The sequence below is a fragment of the Dermochelys coriacea genome, chromosome 1, assembly GCF_009764565.3.
Source record: "Dermochelys coriacea isolate rDerCor1 chromosome 1, rDerCor1.pri.v4, whole genome shotgun sequence".
NCBI classification, from domain to species: Eukaryota; Metazoa; Chordata; order Testudines; family Dermochelyidae; genus Dermochelys; species Dermochelys coriacea.
In genome coordinates this window covers 297,027,414-297,046,074 of record NC_050068.2, presented here as the reverse complement: position 1 = coordinate 297,046,074, position 18,661 = coordinate 297,027,414, and the positions used below count along the sequence as shown (strand labels likewise).

General features: G+C 41.7%; 1 protein-coding gene across 2 annotated transcripts in view; it reads right to left on the bottom strand.

Annotated features, from left to right (window-relative positions):
- NELL2 (neural EGFL like 2) overlaps nucleotides 1-18,661 on the bottom strand; it is a 240,447-nt gene that overhangs the window by 9,802 nt on the left and 211,984 nt on the right. For both annotated transcript variants that reach the window (XM_038381970.2, XM_038381978.2), the window contains exons 16-18: nucleotides 9,675-9,815; nucleotides 2,166-2,359; nucleotides 999-1,175 (exon numbers count right to left, since the gene is read on the bottom strand). In XM_038381970.2, the coding sequence (XP_038237898.1) occupies nucleotides 999-1,175; nucleotides 2,166-2,359; nucleotides 9,675-9,815 (512 nt within the window). The remainder of the gene's footprint in view (nucleotides 1-998; nucleotides 1,176-2,165; nucleotides 2,360-9,674; nucleotides 9,816-18,661) is intronic.

Here is an 18,661-nt window from a genome sequence, read left to right as displayed (position 1 = left end):
ATTTACTACCCAATCAATCTTTGTGTCATCTGATAAAAATACTGAATAGCATTGGACCAAGAACATATCCCTGGGCTATGCCACTAGAAATGGCCTCGCCAATTGATATCTCCCCATTAACAACTACATTTTGAGATCTAATTGCACTGCACTATGTCTAAAAGACATAAGAACTGTTGCCTCTTAAAACTTGCAAGGGACATTATTTCAAACCAATGCAGTAAAGTGCAGCTTGGTGAACAATTCTCAAGAAATAATGTATTGAGGAAATTTAATCTTTTTTCACGTTTGTGAATTGGTCATGAACAGACTGAGTTTTTACCAACTTGTCTTCTATTTGAAATTGTTCCACAAATAGTTTAACAAATAAATTTCAGGCTATGCACTGATCAGAAATTGCTAGTTGTGATACTCATTTAAAAATTCAATATTCAGAATTCACTTTTAAGGATGTGATTAGCCACTTAAGCCATTATTTAGGTTCTTTAACTAGATGACCGCCACTCTCCACTCAAAACAATTTTATTTCACAATTAAACAACTTTAATTTTGCGATTAAATGAATCTTGGCCATAGGCCTGAAATTTGCTTTTTGAAATCATTTGTGCAAACCAAACTCTGATTACACAAAAGGGAAACAGAAAAGGATTCATTCAAAAATACATTCAAAGTGAAATCCCATTTAGACCTTGCCAAAATGCTTGGAGTTCATTTTTCTTAGTGCTATTCTACACTGTAAGAGCTACAAGTGTTGTAGCACGTCTGGTGAAGACACTTTCCCGTTGGCATAATAAATCCACCTCCGTGAGAGGCGGTAGTTAGAGAGGTGGGAGAAGCTCACCGACATAGTGTTGTCCACACTGGTGCTTACGTTGGTGTAACTTATGTCACTCAGGTGAGAGGTTTATTCACACCCCATAGTGATGTAAGTTATGCTGAAGTAAGTGGTAGTGTAGACCTGGCCTTACTATAGACTCTGCTGTTGTAGGAAGACTTACCAAACATCGACACTGCTGACAGTTCTGCACCCAGGTATCTCCACTGTTATATGAGAGCTCCCCACTTTGATGTAGACATTGACTGCTGAGCCTTGAGTCACATTCAGGGCAACAAAACAGGTCAACAGTAGGGTTCTCACAGTCACAGACCATCCGCCGACACATCACATAGCCACTCTGTTGTTCCAAGACCGAACAGCACATAGCGATAATAGAAATTTGCATAACTCTGGTCACTATACAAAATTAGGCATGTTGGTTTAATTCTAAATCACATGTTAATTTGCATGTCCTTAATTTCTTGTGTATATCCTTCATAACAGCAATTCTCAAACAGCCCTCTCCTGAGGTGATGAAATATATTGGTTTTCCTGAGACAGTCAGATTAACAGATTTTACTAAGATTATACTAATTTTTGTATGCATGTTAGTAAGTGTTGATAGAAACTTCAAGACCAATCCATCTCTCCTATGCCTATTGTAAAGTGGTCACATTAGAAAGACTAAACCTAGCCAGGGTTCAACTTAAATGGTGGTGAAACCTTAGCTTTTAGGGAGTTGTCCCTGTTTTTGCCAGCAGTGAATTTGGCCCGGGTTCTGCTTCAACATTTTCAGCACTAAGCATGAGTTTAGGGGAAAGAACAGCTTCACATTAATATCTGAGGAGGATGAACAATATTACCTTGGGTATATGAGAGGCAGAGAGAGTGGGGGAAGACAGTTTTTTCCCTTCATGTTTCATCAATTCTAGCCCATCTAATTCTGGGTCCAACTACATCTCAAAGATCAATGCACAGGGGAAATCTTCTGTGCACTAATTTCACTGCTCCCACATGGCTAAGGGAGATGGGTGTATCTGATGGCTCTGTCTTCCTTTTTTCAGGGTTTCACAGCAAAGTCTCCAAGGAACTATTATCCATCCAAGGGGAAATGGCCGGGATTGCGTAGGACTGGGATAGGGTGCTCGGTGTTGGGTACAGGGAAGCACACTGATCTCAAATGGTCCTGTGGAAATCACCTTTCCTGTGACATCACCTCCATGGTGGAGGGGGCCCAAGAAAAGCAGTAACAGAGTAATTTCACTGGAATCATAGCGTTTTCTTCCACCCTAGCAATCTCTCCCTATTCCCCACCAGTGATTAAAAAAACAGTGAACTTTATACTAACCTGGCATGAGCAGACGGCGCACCGGTCGTTCTCCAGCACCCAAATCTGCCCATTGTGTTTGATTTTGTCATCATGGATACAGTCTCCTGTGCAGTTTCTCCCATGAGGACATCGACAGTCATACCCACCATCCAAGTTAAAGCAAACAGTGTCATTGGCACAGCTGTGCCTTCCAGTCCCACATTCATCAATGTCTGTAAAAACATGCCGTGTAATGCTTTTAGACCACATTCAATTAACAAAAATGGCCTTGCTACAGCCAGTATAAATGATTCTCAGCCATTAAAGCCTTCAGCTGAAAATTAATTTGCACTCCACCAGAATAGGGAGAAATAACTCACAAGTTCACACAATGTCTTTGAAAAAACACTTCTCCGTTTTAAAAGAAAAAAACTTGATCATTTAAATTTTTCTATATCATTTTCTAAGTGAAAGTTGTTGAGCAAGAACAAGGCAACCACAACTTCTAGACAAGAGGCACAAGAACAGAGATAATACTAAGCCCCAGAAAGACCATTAGTCTATGGAAGCCTGCATCCATGAGAACTAAAAGAATATTTAACAAGCAAAACGAAAATGAGTACTTGTGGCACCTTAGAGACTAATAAATTTATTTGAGCATAAGCTTTCATGAACTACAGCTCAATTCATCGGATGCATCCGATGAAGTGAGCTGTAGCTCACGAAAGCTTATACTCAAATAAATTTGTTAGTCTCTAAGGTGTCACAAGTCCTCCTTTTCTTTTTGCGAATAAAGACTAACACGGCTGCTAATCTGAAACTTAACAAGCAAAGCAACCGACAACTGAATTTGCTTCCAAACTCTTTTGCTAGCTTTGCCTAGTGCTTTTGAGTCACCTATGCATCTATTGAAAAGTTAACATGAAAGGTGAAGTCTTACCTGTAGTTTCATTCAGTAATAAGAAATCACATGGTTTATCTAATGTACCAACAGAGCAAATTAGTTATTCGAGTTACAGAGGCATCCATGATCTTTGTGTCTAATATAAGAACAAAATGAATCTCAACGGAGATTAAGCTGAACAACTTTGACACAATATTACATTTCAAAGATTTCAGAGTACTTTAGAGACACATTTCATTAATGCATACACACACATCTTTCGCAAAGAGAAACTAACGGCATACACTGCCTTGCACTTCAATGATTTTTTTTAGCTTTTCGAGCTGTCTGTCTCCTCCTAGAGGGAAAATCCCACCCATTTCTCTCATTTTAGGATTCTGAAAGAGCATATGATAAATAGCACTACTCAATATAAATACATTTTGGAATGTATCTGAAAAATCAAAGGCCACATCCTTGGCTGTGCAAATCTGGGTAGCTCCATTGACTTCAATCATAAATCAAAACTTTATGACAATCTGGCCCCATGTTTTTAATTACAGATTGCACAAAAAAGTGATATTTGTGATATTTACTGGACAGCAGACCAATAAAAAAATCAATATAGTCATGTGTATCTTTCACAATCAATTTCAAAGCCTCAGACAATACTCAACTACTTTTGGCTTCAAAGATGGAAACGGAATCTTCTCCAGACCCGTCTTAAACCCAACACTTAAAGCAAAACAGCTCAATTAAAACTTTGGCTCATTGTGCATCTACAGTCAAAAAAGTAACAAGATGTTAGGATTCATGAGAAATAAGATGGAGAAAAACATGGAAAGTTATATAATGCCATTATCTGAATCAATGGTGTGGCTTCACCTACTGTGGTAACCCCATCTCAAGAAGGGATACTGAAGAATTAAAGGGGGTTCAGACAACGGTGATGACAATGATTAGGGGCCTGGAAAAACTCTCATATGAAGAGAGACTGAAAAGACTAGAATTATTTATCTTACAAAGGAGACAAATAAGGGGAGAGGATAAAAGTATATTAAATAACGAATGGTCCTAGAGAAGTTTGAGAGAACAGAACCTCCTGATCTATTTCATGACACAAGAATAGGAGGTGTCAAGGTTCCTTCCGCACTCTGAACTCTAGGGTACAGATTTGGGGACCTGCATGAAAGACCCCCTAAGCTTATTCTTACCAGTTTAGGTTAAAAACTTCCCCAAGGTCAAACTTTGCCTTGTCCTTGAACAGTATGCTGCCACCACCAAGCGTTTTAAACAAAGAACAGGGAAAGAGACCACTTGGAGATGTCTTCCCCCAAAATATACCCCTAAGCCCTACACCCCCTTTACTGGGGAAGGCTTGATAATAATATCCTCACCAATTGGTACAGGTGAACACAGACTCAAACCCTTGGATCTTAAGAACAATGAAAAATCAATCAGGTTCTTAAAAGAAGAATTTTATTTAAAGAAAAGGTAAAAGAATCACCTCTGTAAAATCAGGATGGTAAATACTTTACAGAGTAAGCAGATTTAAATCCCTCTAGGCAAAACCTTAAGTTACAAAAAGAAGACACAAAAACAGGAATACACATTCCTTCCAGCACAGTTTATTTTACAAGCCATTAAACAAAAGAAAATCTAACACATTTTCTAGCTAGATTACTTACTAACTTTACAGGAGTTGGAAGGCTTGCATCCCTGATCTGTTCCCGGCAAAGGTATCACACAGACAGACAAAACCCTTTGTCCCCCCCCCCTCCAGATTTGAAAGAAACTTGTCCCCTCATTGGCCATTTTAGGCCAGGTGCCAGTGAGGTTACCTTACCTTCTTAACCCTTTATAGGTGAAAGGATTTTGCCTTTGGTCAGAAGGAATTTTATAGCACTGTATACAGAAAGGTGGTTACCCTTCCCTTTATATTTATGCCAGGGTTGTGCAATGAAATTGAAAGGTGGCAAATTCAAATCTGATAAAAGGAAATACTTTTTCAGAGAACACATAAATAGTGGAATTTGTTGTCACAGGATGTTGTTGAGGCCAAAAACTTAGCAAGATCCAATATGCGATTGTACATTTATATGGATAACAAGAATATCCGGAGTTGCAATACTTAATGCTAACAGATTTTGGAAGAGATATTAAATGTCATGTTTCAGGGTGTATGTAGACTAGTGTCTAAGTATTAGGGATAGGAGGACACTTAATGTGATTATTCCATCCATTGCTTAAAGCAAGATTTCTTATACCTCCCTCTGAAGCATTTTGTGCTGATGCTGGTCACTGTCAGCAACAGGATACTGGATAAACTGGACCATGGATGTAATCCAGTGTGGCAATTCCTATGTTCCTAAGTGAGTAAATCACGACACATCCTGAACCCATTATAAACAAGAAATTGCTGAACCCAATGTGAACCAAAACTGGCATTTTGGCATTGTCTAACTACTCTGTAAACCAATTTCCAATCTCCTGCAACATTGGCTACCACAATAAGAAAAAAATGTAAATGTTTTATATTTTAAACAAAATGATTAATTTCTAACACTGGAATTCTCTTCATTATTGTTAAGTCATTTTTATGGAGGGACTTTTTCTTGTTTAAAATGTTCTCACACACAGGGCTCCCACACTTCTCAAGCAAGTTGGTGACTACCTTCATTTGGCTCAAAAGTACCACATTTAATGAGAAATTTTGGGTGAAATTCATATCTGTGTAAATGAGAGCATCTCCATTACAGCAAGTGGAGTTGTGCCCATTTACACCAGGTCTGAACTTCATATTCAGGCACATTTCACAACTTATTCATTGGGATGGAATTTTCCAAAGGTTTCAATGACAGTTTAACTCTGCTTGCACAGAAGTCAATGGGAGCTTTACCACTGACATTCCAACTTCAATGGGAGCAGAGTCTGGACAACACTGAGAGCTTCTGACATTCCCACCCTTCTGCTTCTGAACTTTCAGCTTGCTGAACTCAGAAAAATGAATACCCTGCACAAGACAGGTTAAATATCCTCAGCCCAAATCAGTGGGCGTCCATATTGTGATTCTAATCCACTCTGAAACAGCAACACGCTCAAAATGCAGAGGGAGAAAAAAAAACTTGCATATGTGAAATTCATATCTGCATTATTCATCAGCATCAAACTTCATTCTTTATCTGCAAAGTGCTTAAGCACAAATTATCCTTCCCTGGCAAAAGCTTACTTCAGTGTTTTGATTTTGGACTTGCAACAAACCACCATAAACCATGAATTACGTTGCTGACATTTTGTTTATGGCCATAACCGGGACACCAAACACCATAAACTACTGAGGCTGCTGGGACTGAACTCGGTAACGGTTACTGCTGAACACAATGAATGTGAGGAAAATAGTCCAGGCTGCAAATTTCCAGCAATCTCAGACCTAGGTGTTATATCACTATTATTACTCCCATGTCATCTTCCAAAAACACATAAACACTGCAGTCAGCTTACAACGGTGCTTAGGAAGCTAGTAGTTTGAATGGTATAGATAGGGATGTGTGAGCCTCAAAAGATTTGGAGGAGTGTGTTGGATAAATCCTATAAAATGTGAATAGCTACCCAGAGTTTAACTGAAGGCCAAATTTTGCTTACCTAACCCATTTGAGATGTTCAATAAGATGTACATTTTAAGGTCTTCCTTCTCCCTCCTCCTATCCAGCACTCCCAACACAATCACATCACATGACCATAACGCTGCCTGATTTCCCCTCCCCCAACACCATTCTCCTGCTCCAGAGGCCTCCTGTCTTTCTATTTCATTGAGAAAGGAATAAAGGCTGGAATACCCTCTCTTTTGGACTCTGGCTGGTTCCTTTATACAAATTTTGTAAATTTCAGGCCTTGCCCAGGTCAGAGAAACCTCCAAACACACTGGTCCCTTGAATCAGCAGAAAGCTCCTAAATTAGAAACCTGGAAGATGGGAACCAGTCCAGCAGAAATTGCCAGATCTGCTGAAATCCAAAGATATTTCAGCAACAGGGGAAGTTCTTATTCAAATGTTTCTGGACAAAAATGCCCTTGAGCTTTGGGCCAATTCTCTTTATTTTGCGGATCCTTTCTTGTAAATGCTCATCAGTTGACTTACACCAGAGATGGATTTGCCCCAAACTTCTCAGACATGGGCAAAACCTCAAAATGAATGGTTTTGCTTACGTTCAAATAAATGTGGATGCTTATCTAGACTTATAAAAACCCTTTGGGTCTAAGAGTTGGTCTAGAAATCTTGTACTTTTGTGACATTTCTCTTGCTTTCTTTTTCTGCACAGGTCAGACATAGTATTCTTTTGCTGCATTTAGGAGCTTCCACTCCTGGTCCTGACATAAACCCGCAAAGTGAAGAGGCATCAGAAGTGAGGAAATTTTTTTAAAAATAAAAAGTTTATAAATCTTTTTGAACTTCAGAAAAGCTTTGGTTCAGTTAGAGTTCTGGTTGGAGGTTTACCTTGGTTCTTAATTTATCTGAGCAAGTCTGTCTAACTAATATTGGCCCCAAGATGTTCAGCTTTCTGAATTCAATAAATTAGGTTGTGTCATATCATCATACTTTGTTCTGACTTTATGTCCTATTTGAGACACAATGCCATAGCTTCAGTCCAACAAAAAATAATGCAGTGTGATAACAACAGAATATCTAACCTCCCTTGTTCCCTTGCGCTGTTACATATTCTAAAGTTTACAGTAGCAAACAGTCAATCTGGAAGTGTTCCATAGTTAGTGACTGGGGTTATCAACAGCATGCAGGTATTTTCCTAATACTTGTGAATTAAGTCTAATCACTTGTCCCTTTCTGTACGTATTTACTAACGAGTTGTTGATGCCTTGTAGAAAATCCTAAAAAGCTTTCTATTTAGCAGCAATTCTGTATTTCTTTTTCCTTGGCTTCTCACTTTTATAGAAATGGGATCATTGTTGCTTAGAAGAAGTTTAAATGCTCATCTTTAGTGATGGACACACTGCAAAAAATTTAGTATATCTGAGTTTTAAGTTGGTTGAACAACCAAATGTCTAGTAGACAGCACCAAATCACAATGTTAAAGCTAGAAGGCAAATATAGTATGACAGTCACAGATAAAACCTTGTGTTGGATTACCGACTAAATATTTTCATGGACAATTAGTTAGTGCATCACTTGTGTACAGACAGATTTTTCCAAAATTATTTGGCATATTCTAAAATCTGTCTGACCAGCATTGAAATTTAGCCAGTTCTTGATGGAGAAGCTGAACCTTACAAAGTCAGTTAATCCACCTGGGAGTACAGACTTTCAAATGTGGTAAAAATGCTCTGAAGAAGTGGTGAGAGGGATACTGAAAAGGTGACCCTTGCTCTTAGCAGAGAGCATTCTTTGAGTCTGCATCACTGAGATTAATTCCATTCCTTCCCTTTGGGTTCAACACTGCCTACAGACCTGAGCTTAAACAAAGCTGAGCAACTCACGCTGTGGGAGCATTCCGAGTTTATAATGACCAAATATGAAGGAATATGCACAATTTTGGTCTAAACAAACCAGAACAGAACACACAACCTTGTTTGTCTTAAAATAGCCTTTAGAGTAGAGGCTCATAAATGCTTCAAGACTCAGTGCTTCATACTAGGAGATCTGCGTCTTTAAATAACAGTATACCCACTAACTTGCTTTCCCATTTGCTAGAGCCTCTGGAACGATTCTACACAGCACCAACCCCCTGTCCACCACCTCCAGTGTCTCCAAGCTTCTAATGTTATTCCGCAAACTGCCGCTTTCTAAAGGTAGTAATTCTATGAGCAGTAAAAGCAACATCATGGTACCCTGGGGGTGAGCAGTGGCCTATTAGAGCCCCTGAATCATTCTTTGAAGTAGGACAAGTTTCTTAAAGAGGAATATTTTAGTGTACAAGGTAATTGGAAAGGAGGAACGGGCTGGCTAAGCCTCATTTCTGCATGTAAAAAAATAGTTTCCTCAGCGTACTTCACCCCCTCTGTGATGTCACTGATGAGAGAATGTGGTGATCTTTACAGCCTGCTAGCATATACAGGGATCACCTGTTTAGTAGGATTTCATTTTGGAAAATCTCTCCCTAACCACTGGACTATCTTTCTTCTCTGTTACTCCCCTTTACAGCCAGCTAGTGAAGAAAGCCAGTCCACAGAGAGGCTGGAACCATCTCCTTGCTCTCTTTGGGTTGAAGAGTAGGGAGAGATAAGATCCTGGCTTCCCAAGAGCAGGGACTGCAATTCTGCCTGGCTTATACTGGCTGGGCAAAGAGGATGGGAGTGGGCTGCTCACAATCTGGCCCCGATTATTACTGCACACAAGCAGGTATGAGGCCAAAGAGATTCTGTTCCTGGCTCAGCCGCAGACTTCATATGTGACCTCGGACTAGTCGCTGAATCTCCCTGTGCTCTTCAGTTCCCCATCTGCACAGTAGGGAAAATAATACCTCCTTTCTCCCATTTTTGTCTTATCTATTTCCGCTCTAAGGTCTTTGGGGCAGGGACCATCTCTCACTGTATGTCTAGACAGTGCCCAACACAATGGATCCCCAATATCAGCTGCAGATTCTGCACATTATCATTCATAATACAGTAATAATATGTGACCTATTAGACATTTGCCCCTTTATTGGGTTCTGACCTTCACATGATTCTCCACTCGGTGAAAACATCCCATTGTCATGGTAGCCGTCCCTGCACTCACAGTGGTACCAGCCAGGAAGGTTAATGCAGTTAGCACGGCTGTCACATTGAACAAAGCCATCTGAGCATTCATCAATGTCTGTTCAGCAACCAAAAAAGAAAACAGGAAGTCACACAGCTGAATCCGTTACATTAGTCTGCTGACAATACAGTATCTGCTGCATTACTAAAATGGTTTTAATCAATATTATTGGACCCCCATAATGGTTAGCAGTAAATCAAAAAAGAGACTGATTTTTGAACCTCTTCCAATAAAAGCTGTAGAATAATAGTAAGGCCATACTAATGAATGCAAAGGACTATCTAGAAGCCTTCTCTATTGTTAAACATTAATAATTAATTGAATCACAAGAAACTGTAAGCAGTCTATTATCTATGTAAACCTCCCATAGCACTAAGAAAGAAAAGGGTCTCAATTCAAAGAATAAATACTATATTTCCAACTATTAACTCCTTGATCTATCCAGACTGTCCGACATAACTAACATTATGTATTTCAGTAGCATATCAAGACAACAAATCCCTACTCTCACTATCAGAGAAGTAATGCTCTCCTAAAATATTGCACAAAACTATTGGTGCAATCTGGCTGCATTAAAAAGAGTACCTGTAGCCATGGGTGGGGGGGGGGGGAAGGGAAATTAGATATTTTACTCTTGGTTCTTGTTTTAAGTAGTATGTTTTCCAAACCAGACCAGATTTCCTTCCTTCCATTTTTTTCTTCCCCTAGAAGAAAAGGACATCTTCTGGACTTGATTATGTTTCCACTTATACCAGCTTTACACGGTGAAATGCCATTATCCTCAATGGAGATACTCCTGATTTACAGCAGTTACTCCTGCTCTGAGTGTAAGTGAGAGCAGAATCAGCCTTCTATCACAAATAATTGTTAAGAGTCCAAAAACATGGTGAGTTCTTATTGACATAGTACAACTTTTCTCCTCCTGATGTGGATCTCTTAAAAGGTAGCCTTCCACTGACTAGACTTCTTCCAAAGACCCCACCCTTGAATTGATTTCTGGACACCTTAATTAGGTCCAGTGTACAGCAAGGCCTGCCTTACTGAATTCTAAAAGCTCAGTATGTGAGCTGATTTTATAAACTAGGTGCATCATGCTGTGTTGATTTCCAGTACCTTACATTACATCTGGCAGGCCAAATTCTACCCCTTCACACCTGTGCAACTCCATTTCCAATACAGACTATTACAAAGTTGCACCCATTCTCAGTGATGTGGCTAAATGATGTTAATGAGCTGCACATAGTAGGGCAGCGGAAACAAACAGGGATATAAAATATGACCTTCATTACCAAATCCCAACATAAGTTTCTTGAAATCTGGAAGGAATTGTGTTTTACACCACATGCGGCAGAAAGTTCTAGAAACCAGCAGAGTGAGTCCAAGGTTATAGGAACCCCACTGAAGATAAGGAGCCTATACCAGGTCTAGTAAAGGTGTGCTTGCATCAAATATATATGTGATGGCCAGCATCTTGGCCAAAGCCAGAGACTAAACAGGGGACTTCCTCTGTAAACAGCATGAGCCTCTCCCGGTGGAACTAAAGAGCTAGGCCCACCTCCTCTTTGGCTCATGAACAGAGGAAGACACATAACACACACTGACTGGTGGGTTACACACTTCCTTTGTACATAGGCAGCTCATCTCAACCATCTGAGTAACACAACAATTCAGATATCAGATACTCCTCCACATTTCTGCAGTGATTGACCTCTTGGCCAATGCTAGTGATTGAACTGGGGACCTTCAGTGCTAGAAGTTTAAGTTATAGTTTGAGCTACAGAGCAAGGATGTGAAGTGTGCAGCTGTAATGGACCTAGTATCTTCTGTCAATTGGTCACAAAGGGGGACATGTAACACACTGAGCAGTGGGTCACATACAGTGGGTCTAAATCCTGCCCTCAAACCCTATTGGCTCACATTAATGTTATCTGTTATTTCCATATAAGACAGCCTACTCTTGTTGAAGGAGCTAACTACGGGATGTAATAAGTATCATCTCCCAGTAACATGAGTACATATCACCACTCGACCCTCTTATGGAAACTATCCTTCGAAAAGTAAAGTTACAAATCAAAGTTTCCTCATCCCTACACACTACTACTGTCAGTTTGGAGGAGCTGAAGTAGCACAATATTTCAGGGACACTTGAGAACTTCATTGCATATTCCTCATTTAGCCAACCACATTCATCCTTCTTGTTGCATTTTTTCTATTCATGCTGACAGCAAATTCCTGTTGGGCGTTTTATTTACATATGAAATAGACGCAGATCTACCCTTTTGTATTAAAGGGTTGACATAGTTACTTTTTACAGTTATATATATAGTCAAATTACCACCATATTGACTTTAAAATGGGTTATAATTAATCACAGTGCCTCTATTTCTTCTCATTAATACATCTCTCACTGATTATAGCACACACTCTGTCAAAACTCTCTCTAGTTACTCTACTTTGGTGCTCACTAACAGCATCAAACTCTAGTGTAATGAGTCTTATTCAAAAATGCTTTTGCCTTTGTCTTAAAAAGATGATGGCCACCCTGTCTATTAGGGACTTAGAAGGAAATATCCTTGGGTTCAAAAACCAGAACATTCAACTCTGAAGCATATCCCAAGACAGGGATTGTCAACCTTTTTCTTTAAGGCCCCCCCCAACATATTATAAAAATTCCATGGCCCACCTGTGCCACAACAACGTTTTTTCAGTAAATTAAAAGCTGAGGCCAGCATTAGGGAGTAGCCAGTGGAGCAATTGCCCAGGGGCCCATGCCACAGGGGCCCCCACAAAACTAAGTTACTCAGGCTTCAGCTTCAGCCTCGGGCAGCAAGGCTTGGGTTTTGGCTTTCTGCCCTGGGCCCCAGTGAGTCTAATGCTGGCCCTGCTCTCTCTGAAACCTGCTTGTGGCCCCCAGGAGGCCCTCGACTCCTGGTTGAGAACCGCTGTCCTAAGACACTAATACAATAAGCCCCGCCCTAGTATTCAGAAACAACTTTCAGCTGTTCAGTTTGTCTAGCTCTCGACCACTACAAACCTTCTTTATAATGAGCAGACAGGAGACAGCAAAACTTCAGGAGAGTTCAAGAGATCAGAGAAAGATCAACAAGAATTCTGTTGCTTAAGTGAGAAAAAGCTGGTCTGTAGTCTGCGCCTTATGCCACCAGTGTTCACTCAGATACTGGCAGACCATAAAAAAAAAAAAAAAAAGGTCTGAAACCTTGGAACTTCCCACGTCACTGGGGAATGTGCAGTTTGAGAGCTAGCTTGCTTGCCAGTACATGATCTAAGGCCTTGTCTACACTTACTGTGGGATCAATGAGCCATGATCAATGCATCTCTCGTCGACTCCTGTACTCCACCGGATCAAGCAGAATAAGGGGTGTCGACGGAGAAACTCCTGTCAACATCACGCAGTGTGGGCCCCGCGGTAAGTAGATCTAAGCCACGGCGACTTGAGTTGCACTATTCATGTAACTCAAATTGTGTAGGTTAGATCGACTTTTCCCTGTACTGCAGGGAAGTCATTGTGCTAAAGGCTGGGGATCATATGTCCAATACATGACAGCTTGTTGGGGTGGGCTGAAGGTGCAAACCCCACAGAATCAATGAAGCACCTAAGGGTATGGTTACACTACGAAATTAGGTCAAATTTATAGAAGTCGATTTTTAGGAAGCGATTTTATACAGTCGATTTTGTGTGTCCCCACTAAGCACATTAAGTCGGCGGAGTACGTCCACAGTACCGTGGCTAGTGTAGACTTTTGGAGCATTGCACTGTCGATAGCTATCCCACAGTTTCCGCAGTCTCCACTGCCCATTGGAATTCTGGGTTGAGCTCCCAATACCTGATGGGGCAAAAACATAGTTGCGGGTAGTTTTGGGTACATGTCGTCAGTCGCCCCTCTCTCCATGAAAGCAATAGCAGACAATCATTTCGCGCCTTTTTTCCTAGCAGATGCCATACTGCTGTCAGCAGACAGTGCAGTAGGACTGCTAACCGTCGTCGTCATCCACTACTTCCACTGTAATTCTGCTCTGCTGCTCTTGTCTTAATAATGACTTTCTTCATGTTGTCTGTCATGTGCTCCCAGGTACTTGTGTTCTTCCTTGGGAAATGTGTGCGGTGCTAACCGCCGTTCTCCACCGCTTCCGCTGCAACTCTGCTCTCATGAATCCACTTTGCAGGTCCTCTAGTCGTTCTTTATAAATATCTATTCTTGTGGCATCCATCGTCAGCCACCACTTCCACTGCAACTCTGCTCTCCTGCAGATGCCATACCACGGCAAGCATGGAGCCCGCTCAGCTCACCGCTGCTGTTGTGAGCATTGCAAACACCTCGCACATTATCTACAGTATGTGCAGAACCTGCAAAAACAGGCGAGGAGGTGATGACAGCGCGATCACGAGGTGTTTGCAATGCTCACAACAGAAGTGCAAGAATACCAAGATGAGAGCAGCCCTCACAGTTGAGAAGTGAGTGGCGATAGCCCTCTGGAAGCCAGACAGCTACCGGTCAGTCAGGAATCGATTTGGAGTGGGTAAATCTACTCTGGGGGCTGCTGTGATGCAAGTAGCCAATGCAATCACTGAGCTGCTGCTATCAAGGGTAGTGACTCTGAGAAACATGCAGGTCATAGTGGATGGCTTTGCTGCAATAGGGTTCCTTAACTGCGGTGGAGCAATAGACGGAACGCATATCCCTATCTTGGGACTGGACCACCTTGGCAGCCAGTACATAAATCACAAAGGGAACTTTTAAATGATGCTGCAAGCACTGGTGGATCACAAGGGATGTTTCACTGACATCAACGTGGGATGGCTGGGAAAGGTGCATGACACTCGGAACTTCAGGTCTGTTTGAACAGCTGCAGGAAGGGACTTACTTCCCAGATCAGAAAATTACCGTTGGGGATGTTGAAATGCCTATAGTTATCCTTGCGGACCAGCTACCCCTTAATGCCATGGCTCATGAAGCTATATACAGGCACCCTGGACAGTAGTAAGGAGCAGTTCAACTATAGGCTGAGCAAGTGCAGAATGGTGGTAGAATGTGCTTTTGGACATTTAAAAGCTCGCTGGCGCAGTTTACTGACTAGGTTATTTATTTATAGGTTACTGACCAATATTCCCATTGTTATTGCTGCTTGTTGTGTGCTCCACAATCTCTGTGAGAGTAAAGGGGAGATGTTTATGGCAGGGTGGGAGGTTGAGGCGCAGCCGATTACATGCAACCAGACACCAGGGCAATTAGAAGAGCACAGCTGGGTGCCCTGCGTATCAGAGAAACTTTGAAAACCAGTTTCATGACTGGCCAGGCTATGGTGTGACAGTTCTGTTTATTTCTCCTTGATGAAAATCCGCCCTCTTGGTTGACTCTACTTCCCTGTAAGCCAACCAACCTCCCCGCATCGATCACCACTTTCAGAGGCAATAAAGTCATTATTGTTTCAAAATCATGCATTCTTTATTAATTCATCACACAAATAGGGGGAAAACTCGCAAGGTAGTCTGGGAGGGATGGGTGAGGAGGGAAGCACTGGGTGGGGTGGTGGATGAGGGGAGGAGGGAAGGACAAGGCCACACTACAGTTCGAAACTTATTGAATGGCAGCCTTCTGTTGCTTGTGCAATCCTCTGGGATGGAGTGGCTGGGTACCCATAGCCTTCCCTGCCCCCCCCCCCCGTGTTCTTGGGCATCTGGGTGAGGAGGATATGGAAGTTGGGGAGGAGGGCAGATGGTTATACAGGGGCTGCAGCAGTGGTCTGTGCTCCTGTTGCCTTTCCTGCAGCTCCACCAGATGCCTGAGCATGTCAGTTTTGCTCCCCCATTAGGCTCAGCATTGCATCCTGCCTCCTCTGAGCGCGCTCCTCCCTCCTTTCATCGCGTTCATTTAACGCTTTCCTGGACTCTGCCATTGTTTGCCTCCACGCATTCTGCTGATCTCTTTCAGTGCGGGAGGACAACATGAGCTTGGAGAACATGTCATTGCAAGTGCGTTTTTTTCACCTTCTAATCTGCCCTAGCCTCTGGGACGGAGATGATAGGGCGAGCGTGGAAACATTTGCAGCTGCAGGAAGAAAAAAAGGGAGAGTAGTATTTAAAAAGATACATTTTAGAGAACAAAGGGAAGACTATTTCACACTGAATTAAGTGATTCACATTACATAGCACATGTGCTTCACCTCCCGCCCCTCCACCGTGTGGCTGGTATCAGGGAAGATCCTTCTCAGCCAAACAAGAATAGTTCAGCATGAATGGGCCTCCCCCCACCCCATGGCAAAGGCTTTTAGAGTACCTCCAGGAGAGCTTCATGGAGCAGAAATCCTCCAGGGACATCTCCATTCCCAGACACATTAACAGACTTTTCAGTAGCTATATTGGCTGCAAATGCATCCCAAGTCTTCAGGGCAAATTAATTATTAAACATGCTTGCTTTTAAACTCTGTATTATATTTATAAAGTAACACTCACCAGAGGTGCCTTCTCCGGCTTCATGGTCCGGGAGCCCGCCTTGGGAGGGTTAGATCGGTATTGGCTCTAGGGCGATGAACAGTTCCTGGCTGCCAGAGAGAAGGGATTCTCCACTTGCTTGCTGTGCGCTATCCTCAACCTCCTCCTCCTCCTCTTCATCTTCCTCATCCACAAAATCCTCATCCCTGTTGCGTGAGACTCCCCACTTGCAGGTGTCCATGGACAGTGGTGGGGTAGTGGTAGGGGCCCCCCCTAGAATTACATGCAGCTCACCATAGAAGTGGCATGTATGGGGCTCTGACCCGGAGCCACTGTTTGCATCCTTTGTTTTTTGATAGGCTTGCCTCAGCTCCTTAACTTTCATGCGGCACTATTTTGTGCACCTGTTGTAGCCTCTGTCCATCATGCCCTTGGAGATTTTGGCAAATATATTGGCATTTCGTCTTTTGGAACAGAGTTCTTCTCCCCATACAGCGATCAGATCCAATACCTCCCATTCGGTCCATGCTGGAGCTCTTTTGCAATTCTGGGACTCCGTGGCAACCTGTGCTGATGAGCTCTGCATTGTCACCTGTGCTGATCAGTTGGCCATGCTGGCCAAACAGGAAATGAAATGCAAAAGTTCCCGGGTCTTTTCCTGTCTGCCTGGCCAGTGCATCTGAGTTAAGAGTGCTGTTCAGAGTGGTCACAATGGAGCATTCTGGGATAGCTCCCAGAGGCCAATACCATCGAATTGCATCCACACTACCCCAAATTTGACCCAGGGAAGTCAATTTTAGTGCTAAACCCCTCGCCAGGGAGGAGTACAGAAATCGGTTTTAAGAGCCCTTTAAGTCAAGAAAACAGGCTTGACCGTGTGGACGGGTGCAGGGTTAAATCGACCTAATGCTCTAAATTCGACCTAAACTTGTAGTGTAGACCAGGGCTAAAAGGTGGAGGGGGTAGAGAGTTGTTGTTCTGACTTGAGGAAAATCTTTATAGCTACTCTAAATAACATGCATTAAAATGATTCGATGGCACATGTCTCCCATTGAAAAGTCGAATTTACTTATTGGAGACGATGGGGAGGAAAGAGGGTTATTAAGGCCAAAGTAACACAGATGAATTAAAAGAGGCCTGTGTTCCTCTCTTCAGGGCAATTTATCTGTGGAGCTGTATGCTTTCTAATTATGAATACAGCATTGCAGGCACAGGTTTTATGCATCTTGATGAGTTCACTTACTGATTATTCAGGAAAAACAAGCCTTGAATGACATGTCAGTTTGGTAAATTGACAGCCAAAGTAGCTATTCTGTATTTATTTGCAAAATAACTGACAAAACCTATATCACAAAAAATATTACTTGGGATGAAATGCTTTTACAGATGTCAACGAAATACATTCTTCCAGTTTCCTTATGGCTGAATCCAAGACGTTGAGTGGACTTATGTATGAATCCCTAACATGAAATGTACTGATAGAAACACTCTGTTGGTCTTTAGGAGATATATTCTCAACTGATGGTTTGCCTTCAAATCATTTCATTTTAACCAATGCCTGCATCAGTGTTGAACAATCCGTTGTCCTTTAAATGGTTTTGCAGCAAACAAAAGACACTCCAAAGTTTCTCTCCACAACTAACCTTTTATGGAAAAAAATTCCAATATGTCTTCTTGTGGTTTATAAAACATACATTTCTTTAAGTATGAAATCAGTTCCAAAGAAACTAACAATTTTAAACATTAATTACAATAATGAGTCTCACTGCAGCAGGACAAAATACAACCACCACAACTCTGTGAAACAAGTAGAAAATGTAAAAGAAACGCATTTAGAAGACTTGAACTGCTTATTTCACAGAAATTCTTCTTGACATTTGGATAAAAGGATTTCTATTTTCAAATGGGCAAAAGATGGCTCAAGAAGGGCTGTGAAAAGATCTACAACTAAAATGATCTTCTTAGCAAAGGAAAAGCAGCCAGAAGAAATTTTTCTCTTTGCTGTAGTGAAATGTTCTCCGGTGAATCATCTTGCAACTGCTCACTGAGAGGTATGAGTTGACAAAGGTGGAAGAACTGATTGAAAAGTTTTGCCTGGCGAGTGGCTATAGTACATCAGTGAGTTTTGTGCAGCATTAACAGCTCTAATGAGCTCCTGTTTTATGCTGTACTGGTTAGGCACAAGAAAACTGAATGCTACTCATATAAGTAGGTTACCAAAACAGACATTATCCTACTTCTTTTATTTAAAAAAAATCCTACTTACAAAGAATGGTATAATTCAATGAAGGGCTATGCTTGGCATGTGCTTTGTTCAGAGGGGGCTGGTGACATCTGAAGGCAGGTAGGCAAAATAGACAAGGAAAAGTGCTGCTCAGAGCCAATTTATTTTAGCAAGAATGATCAAACTGTATCTTATTCTAACACGGCAGACAAATTCCTCTTGTGTCTA